Source organism: Oncorhynchus masou, chromosome 5, assembly GCF_036934945.1.
Source record: "Oncorhynchus masou masou isolate Uvic2021 chromosome 5, UVic_Omas_1.1, whole genome shotgun sequence".
In the NCBI taxonomy this organism is placed as follows: domain Eukaryota; kingdom Metazoa; phylum Chordata; class Actinopteri; order Salmoniformes; family Salmonidae; genus Oncorhynchus; species Oncorhynchus masou.
This window is the reverse complement of record NC_088216.1, coordinates 68,103,996-68,112,801: the sequence shown is the minus strand read 5'-3', so window position 1 is coordinate 68,112,801 and position 8,806 is coordinate 68,103,996. Positions and strand designations below refer to the sequence as shown.

Here is an 8,806-nt window from a genome sequence, read left to right as displayed (position 1 = left end):
TCTTTCACTAAAAAGGTCACAAGAATGTCGCTACTCAGGGATGTCAACTAAGTCTATTTGTTACAAAAGTTGCAACCTTGTAAATAACTGGTGATGGGTATCATGTCTCATAACATGTTACATGAATGTGATCTGTTAGACTACTTTCAAAAATAGCTATATATGTACAAACATACAGAATATATACACACACACGGAGTATAGGCTACAAGGGGAATAAAAGGTTAGAAAACATTCATTCAGCACCAAAGAATCATATGGCAATTTTTTTTAAAGTCACTATGGTTTCACTTGTCATTTTATTCTCAAATTATGTGCAATGTGAATTTCACAGTTGAGCTCAACCACCACTATTCCCCAAACTACACAGACAAACCAGCAAACAAAAAGAAAAGCAGTAAGATTCTACTGGTAGTAGCCATCCATGCAGGATGCATACATACAGGGCTTGAATGAGCTTGGGCATGGCCACACAAGGCCAACTATATCTTTTGCACAAAAAGCACATTGACTGGCTGATTCGTTGTACACTTTAAGTATTTCACAAAACTGATGTGTGGGAGATAATGTAACATTGGAGTTACAGATCTGCTTATTGTGAAGTTTTGGTAAAGCAAAACTACTTTGAATATTTACATTAATCGCTCTACTATAACTAAACATAGAAAATGGAAAAATAGCCATTGAAAATAACATTTCTACTTTTCAAGTTATAAAAGAAAAAAGTTGTAAAAAACTGTGCAAGTACAGCAAACGTATATTACACATGAAACAAGACATTTAAATACAGTACTGTTTATCAATAGAAATCCTGAGTTGTCCATTCCTGGTTCCCACGTGAGTTTTTAGGCATATGAGGAAACCCCTTTTCTCCTTCCTCACCCATGGAGGGCACTGCTCTGGCCAGATCAAACCAGTGCCAAGTGATGTGCAGTATTTTTCTTTACAAATGTTCATGTCCACAGCTACAAACAGAACGTTTTCATACTACTCTCCAGTTGAAATTCTGTGAAGACAGAACTGCATTTCCCAAGATTGCTTTGTGGTCAATGATATATTTTGGGGAAATGCTTTAAATATGAGATCAAATAAATGATCATATGTAGTGCAAAGATGATACAGGAACCTGCATGAGGAAATTGACGTCATTGAATGTGTTACAGTTCCATAGGGAACATCAGTCAATTGCTGTTACTTATTCAAAATATACAAGAGCATCAAAAAAGCAGCACCAATAGTTAGTTTTTCTTTATGTCATAGCATAGAGATGGATTCATGTATAAAAGAAGCACTCTCTGTGGTAATGCTCTGTCCAGGTGGGTGCTGCTTGGTGAAGTTTGCAGTGACGGACCGTTGAAGAGTGATTCAGTGCAATGATCAATAAGACTTGAGACACACTACCTCGCCAGGCTAAAACACACAGGACTACTATCTGGATGCCCCCACCCACCCATAGGCACAATGGGATCTGGACTAAATGACACACCAACAATCTCTACTTTACTCCTCCTCTGACAACTACTGTACAGCAGCCAGCCACACAGGCAAATATTGAAACATTTCAACGAACAAAGTACCCAAATTAAGCTTGAAAACAAAATGTAATCCACTTCAACTAGCGTAAACCTAAATGTAGGGCTGTGACGATACCAGCATTGCAATATTTTATCAATGGCAAAAATGAAAACATGAAGCAGACCACCCTCTTTGGCCCTTTAAAAACCTGCTGTATGTAAAATATTGTGCTATAGTTTGGAAAATAAATAAAGGTGACTCCGGATAACATAATGAGGTCTGTTTCCAACATTATAACTGTTATCCTAAAGAAGTTAAATCTGCTTCATGTTTTGTTTCCTTGCCATAATAATGAGTATCGCAATACTGGTATCGTCCCAACCTAACTGTATCACAGTTTCCTTAGTTATAGCTAGTTGATAAAGTTTCAACTTTCAGATGAAAAAGTTCTTAAATGCATTTTGGCATTTAAGAGGTAGGTTAACCCAAACACTTTTTGAAAGCAGATTGTAATGAATACCAGACATGCTGAAAACCCCCCCAGACAAGACAATTCTGTAGCGAGCTGCCCACACTTTGGCCAAATCAATGCATCAGCCCGAACCCTTCATTCCTTATCTGACTTCTGCTAAGTTGCTATCAAAGCAAACTGTTGCCTGGTTCGAAATGTCACACTTATCTTGGCCAACCACACATCTGACGCCCTGCTTGTTTCTCCAATGTGGAGAGTGAATCATCTAACTTCTCTTAAGTTGTCTTGGCATGTGAAACTCGTTGCAACAAAATGGATGCCAGCTCTGAGAGTCCATTGCATTAGTCTACGAATTCAAAAAGTATAAATCTAACTGCAACGAAGCAAATAGCACATTGGTTGACAACTTAGGCCATCTCTTGAAAGCAAAGTATTAGTTTCATAAAATAGCATCATACCGATCACACATGGCAATAATACTAAATTGATCTAAATCACTAGCACACTTCATACACAACTAATAAAAACTTCCACAAAGACGAACTTGCTGTAGGGAGCAATCAGCATTCAAATCAATACAAAAGTCAGACACAAAAACCATCAATCTGAGCTAACAACCTAACAATGAGCAACACTGCTCATCTTACCCGTATGAATGAATATATATTTTTCACTTTATGCTAACATGTCGTGGTTCCATTACTAGAGGGTACTTCATCTGATCCATCAACTGCATGTCAATCAATTGTAAAAAATGTAACCTATATATGCTTTTAAGATTAAATGGAACAAAATGGCTCAAGCAAACATAATAATTGCACTTATAATTCATTGGACTGTAAAACAAGCATCAGTTTGGGTATTTGGTGCTGAGTGGAAGAAAAAAACAAATACTGCAATCTTTTGAAAGCACCCCCATTTGATCGTGTTAAACCTTATATGTTAATGCTTTAAGACTAAACTCTTAACTGCCCTTGTGGTGCAAAACAGGACAGCATCAGGCACAAGACAAGCAGGACCTCACGCTCCCTCCTCCCGGGGGGGTTCAACCCAATAAATGTTTGTCACATACACCAGATAGGTCCAGTGAAATGTGACGTTTTACAAGGTCAGCCTTATCAGTACAGCGCCGCTGGAGCAAATTAGGGTTAAGTGCCTTGCTCAAGGGCACAGAGATATTCACCTTGCCGGCTCGGGTATTTGAACCAGAAACCTTTCGGTTACTGGCCCAATGTTCTAACTGCTAGGCTACCTGCCACCCATTCCCCAAGGTCCTCTCAGAGCACTTTCTGAAGACACTGCGGGTACAGTTTGGCCACCACACATTCAAAATGGCGGCCCAGGTCCCAGAGGCGGTCAGGCGTCTCGTAGACTTTGGTCCAAGCATCCGCCTCGTCGTCATACTGGTAGAGGGAGTTCTTCCTGCTGGTACGGAACACGTGTTCCTCCACCATGACCTGCGTGGCTCGGACAAACAGGTGCAGCTTGCCCTGGAGGAGCAGGGCCTTGATGTAGGGGCTGGTGGCCTGGTCGAAGGGAAGGTCCCTCTTGCGGGCCCAGGTGTTCTGCTCGATGTCGTAGACCTCCATGGTGAAGGTGCGCTGGTGGTTCGTGCAGATGCCAGCGATGTAATAGATGCAGTTCTTGTGTAAGGCAACCAGACCCTGGCTCCGGGGTACACTCATTGGGGACAGGTGGCCCCAGTAGTCCTTGCGAGGGTCAAAACAGAAGAAGTACTCACCTGTTAAACAGAGAAGAGAAGCACCAGTGTTAAGACACATTTTGAAAAAAGAATGAACTGTAGCTTTATATTTATTTAGTCTCCTACGCCTGTCAGCAGCATACCACTCTGCATCCCATGGCTGGCTTACCTCTGAAGCTAAGCATGGTTGGTCCATGGATGGGAGACCAGATGCTGCTGGAAGTGGTGTTTGAGTGCCAGTAGGAGGCACTCTTTTCTCTGGTCTAAAAAAAGATCCCAATGCCCCAGGGCAGTGATAGGGGACATTGTGTAGGGTGCCGTATTTCGGAATGGACATTAAAACGGCTGTCCTGACTCTCTGTGGTCACTAAAGATCCCATGGTACTTATCGTAAGAGCAGAGGTGGTAACCCTGGTGTCCTGGCTAAATTCCCAATCTGGCTCCCATACCATCATGGCTACCTAATCATCCCCAGCTTCCAATTGGCTCATTTATCTCCCCTGTAACTATTCCCCAGGTTGTTGCTGTAAATGAGAACGTGCTCTCAGCCAACTTACATGGAAAAATAAAATACCTCTCCTGAATCTTTTTCCCACTGCATTTCAAGATCCCATAGTCGCTCCACTATCCCGACTCACCTTGGAGGATGTAGATGTGGTCTCTGTACTCCACAGCGCTGTGGAACTCCATAGCGACAGGCATGGGGCTAACGGCAGTCCAGCAGTTATCCCTGGCATCGTAGCACTCCACTGACTTCAGTGCATTCCTTCCGTCCCCTTCGTACACACGGCCCCCCAGGGCGTACAGCTTCCCACAGCAGTGGACCAGCCTGCAGCCAATCCGGGCCCGTAGCATGGGCGAACGCGCCAGCCAACGGTTCCCTGCATGCTCGTATTGCCAGAAGTCGCTCTCCGCCCGGTGGTCGATGGACACCTCGCTGTTGCTAGGGCGGTAGCCCCCAGCGATGAAGATGTCGTTCTCCGATGACACCAGGATGCCCACCTCCCGCAGGTCATTGGGGGGCTTGCAGAGCTTGAACACCTTCCCAGCAGCAGTGTCCAGGCAAGGCACGGTCTGCTTCTTCATTGAGTGTCTGTGTGCCGCGTCAAAGCAGATAACCATCTCGGAGGCGGTCATGCCCAGGCGCTGAGAGCAGCCGTTGATACGTGCCTTGGTTTCGGCAGGTTCCCTGGACAGAGAGAGGGCACAGGCGAAAGGGGCCGGGATGCGGCTGAGAAAAGAGTCATCCAGGAGGGGCAGTCGGATGCATTGAGAAAACACCTCAGCCAGGTGGGTCTCCCTGCGAGGGCTGTCGTGCTCCAACCAGCGCACAATGCTCTCATACACATGCTCTTCCTTCTCCACGTTCAGGTCATCGTTGTTCAGGATGCTCACCAGTTGCTCCTTGGTGAGCTGGAGGAACTCCTGCTCCCGTGCCACACACAGGAACTACAACACAGCATGTTACATTTCATCTGTCACAGCATACTCAACTAACAGGCGCCGACCTGGAATACTTATCTAAATCTTACTTAGTGTGTCATCTACCATATGCACTTCAATGTGCTCTCATATTACTGTAGTTATAAGGCCATATTAACAACAGATCCATACATTAATCATTCCCAAAAGGCGATCAAAGTGAAGCATAACAGTGGAACAGAACAGCTTGTTCTTAGAATAAAACCCACCTTCTTGCGTATGTAGTCCTGGGAGCGCTCCCTCAGCAGCTGGTGGCCGTAGGCGTCTGCGAACATGTAGACCCCGGTGCAGTTCTGGGGGTCCAGACGACTGATCATGAACAGGGCACACTGGTCCTGCAGGGCTGGGATCTGGAAGATGCTGGCTGCCGTGAACAGGGCCTGGACATTGGACTCTGACAGCATGACTCTGGACGTGTAGGCATAGTCCAGGACCTGGTGCATGGACTCAGACTCAACCCCGATGAGCCGCACCTCCCTCTGGCTGCTCTCTGTAAGGCCACTGGTGAACATGGACCTGGTAGGAAGAAGAGGAAACAGAAAATGCATAAAAGTTTGAAAGGTGTTGCAGCATATTTTGGGCTCTTGCCTACTCCATTGCTGTCATTGACATGACAATAAGTTACAGAGTTGGCATGATGGCGCAAACAAACTGGCACTCAAGCTAGTTGCAGTATTTGTTATATATAAGGTTTGACCCTTCAAAAACATTTCCCTCAACTCAAAGTGATATCCCAAATGTAAAAGACTAAAAGCAAGCAAACGCCTCACATATCTGACCTACCTAAAGTAAGGGCTGATTGCTGCAAGGACATTTCGGTGACACGGAAATGTCTTGCCATGGTCCACCTCAACGACAATGTCTGTTAGCTGTGCTTCATCATACAAGGCTTTGAGCTGCTGGAGGATGTTACAGGCATGAACGGCATCAACCCCACTGTAGGTTGTGTTCGCAGGAGTCACATTCTGTACTTGTAACAGCTTGCCTACGTCTATGGAACAAACATGAAAGAGACAACATGCCTTTTAAAAATGATGGATTAAACAACACTGACATACGAGAGTCACAAACAAAAGGCTACATATGTTAAAATTATGTTGGTACTAAATAAGATTACTTAACGTTAGTGGCATCATTAGCTAGCTATATGCAGCACAATTGAGTCAAGTGTACTTTACAGAGTGGAGAACAAATGCTCTAGCTACAACACGTGGAGATTAGTAGCATGAATCTATTACTGAACTAAAATTACTTTTCGATACCTTGTTTGTAGTGCTAACGTTACCAGTGTACCATGGAAATTCCCCACCCAGTTCAACTTGTGTGCTCGAGTTAACTTAATGACAGAACAAAGACCCGTCTGAAACAACGAGGCTTTCACAACAAGCCAGCTAGCTCTGCGGATTAGAAACTCACAGTTGCATAGTACCAGAGCAAGTCATCCGCGGCATTATTAGCCGGCTAAAGCAGCTAGAAAGCAATCTTTTAGCCCTTAAACCAGTCAAACCGGTCACTAAAACCACCTAAAGGATAGTCACGAATCTAATTTGATCGTTAAGGATATCGTGATGATGATGTTGAAAATGAGCTAGCCAGTTAACTGGCTATCCAAGTAAACTGGCCAACCACCGTTAATTGTTTGTCAGGATGAGACGTGGTTATGTTAAGTACTGTAGATAACTGGACATATCCACTTTTCTGTTGGCTAACTATAGTAGCGGTAGATATTAACTAGTCAACTATCTAACTACACACTTTGACAACTATTAATACAAGCTAAGATAGCTACGAACAGGTTGGCAGTCTTAGCCACAACTGTCATTTGCATACAAAGACATGCACTTGTTTAGACTCGGCTGTACTAGCTAGCAATCTATCTGATCGAATTAGCGAAGGTTATAGCAATGCTAACTAGCTAGCACATATTTTAAAGAAGCCATTTGCTTACAGCTTCACTTGTATCTAAAACAAAAGAGAAGTCATTGTCTATTACTTTTGTTAGAGTGTAATCTCGGTTATATATCCTTCAGAATGAATTATGGAACTTTAAAATGCGTTAAATAAGTTTGAATCGTCAACACAAACAATCAAGAAACGCTAACCTCCACTGGCAGCCATTCTCCCCCAGTCTTTCTCAAACTGGTCTACAAGCTCAAAGCTGTTAAGGCTAGAAGGGATACAGCTTTTGTTAGATTAGACTTCTCGTACTAACAGGTTAAGACAATTTACGCAGCATGTTATGATAATTAACGTAGGATAATTATGTTATGGGAAGGGTTAGCTAAAACGCAAAACATTTCAACTTTTGACGTTAATTTGATAAAAGCTGAATCCCTTCTAGCCAAAATCGTCTGAAAGCAGACCGTGAAACGTCACTACTGTGAGCCCCGGAAACAGACGACAGCCAATCGCAAGAGAGAGCAAGCCAATAAAATTATTTGGGTAAAGAGAAAACAAAATAAAATATCAAAGCAACCTTTCAAAAATGGATGATAAATTTATTGTCTCATTTTGACATAGCCCACAAGGTTCCGCAAATAGGTAAATGTGAGTTACTGGTACTAATTGATTGTCTAAGTGAAAAATACGTTTTCTCCAATCAAAGGATAGATTATTGCATTGTATTTTCAAATACATTTTGATACATTGAATGTATCCCACAAAACACAGGAAAAAGGAAAAGCTATATGCTGTTCATCTATATGTTATTTTCACATTAAAATTAGATTTTATATAAATATAATAAATACACCATAGAGATATATATACCCAGAGCATTTTATTTAGAAGAGAGAATGTTTTTGTAATGTTACCCAGATTTTACCCAGTTTGAGTGTCCAGCTTTCCATTAGTTAGGGGAACATTTTATTTATGTTAGCAAAACCTCCTGAAAACCTATTTAGCATGTTTTGCCATTAGTGTTAGGAGAGCATTCTCTAAATGTCTAACAGAATTTACCCAGAACGTGGATATCCAATATTAATGTTCTAGACACGCGTGAGAATGTTGCAAGAATATTCCTGTGACCAGTTTTCTGAGGGTTAGGAAAATATTCCATTAATTTCCCACCAAACATACACAGAACATGGTTGTCATGTTCTTAGAATAATAGATAAGAAATGTTCTACACACTTTTCATGGAAACGCTGCAGTAACATTTCTGTGTGTCACCTGATGGTCCCAGAGAAAAAATTTCAACAACAAAAACAAGTTTTCATTACACACCATGCTTTGTTACTGTTTCCGAACCCATCAAAGCCCGATTGGTGAACCAACCACTGATCCATTTACAGAGCTTTCTGTTGGCAAGATTATGGACAAGCACATACACATGTACACACACACACATATTTGACACACTTTGACTACAAGAAGATGATGGAGAAATGCTCAACTACATAGAATCAATAAATACTGATATTTTCATGAGAGGTAGCGGACATGTGGTAATAATTTGTGCTCAAGGGCTAATCCTACAGATTCCCATCTTTCAATGAGAAGCCAATTTTAATTAGATCAGTTAGGGGTGTTGTAACTGTGGCCAAATAATTACATTAACTTACAGTATATTGCTAAGAATGTGAGAGTAGTGTGTCTCCCCTAGCAGATCTTGAACCCAGGCCACCAGCACCAAG

The 8,806-nt window shown here is 42.5% G+C and overlaps 1 protein-coding gene across 1 annotated transcript; it reads right to left on the bottom strand.

The window, feature by feature from the left end:
* Positions 1 to 280: 280 nt before the first annotated feature.
* Positions 281 to 7,528, bottom strand: LOC135540138 (kelch repeat and BTB domain-containing protein 8-like). The gene is made up of 5 exons (XM_064966555.1): positions 7,274 to 7,528; positions 5,955 to 6,162; positions 5,381 to 5,687; positions 4,328 to 5,138; positions 281 to 3,728 (listed from the first exon to the last, which is right to left on the bottom strand). The coding sequence occupies exons 1-5, from the start codon at positions 7,287 to 7,289 to the stop codon at positions 3,265 to 3,267; spliced, it is 1,806 nt and encodes a 601-aa protein (XP_064822627.1). The 5' UTR covers positions 7,290 to 7,528; the 3' UTR covers positions 281 to 3,264.
* Positions 7,529 to 8,806: the final 1,278 nt, after the last annotated feature.

Excerpts from the sequence above, each read along its gene's own strand:
- LOC135540138 (XM_064966555.1), bottom strand. Across the intron at positions 5,139-5,380 it reads AGGACTACATACGCAAGAAG|TTCCTGTGTGTGGCACGGGA; the intron begins GTGGGTTTTATT and ends GCTGTGTTGTAG. Across the intron at positions 3,729-4,327 it reads CCACATCTACATCCTCCAAG|GTGAGTACTTCTTCTGTTTT; the intron begins GTGAGTCGGGAT and ends TCTGTTTAACAG.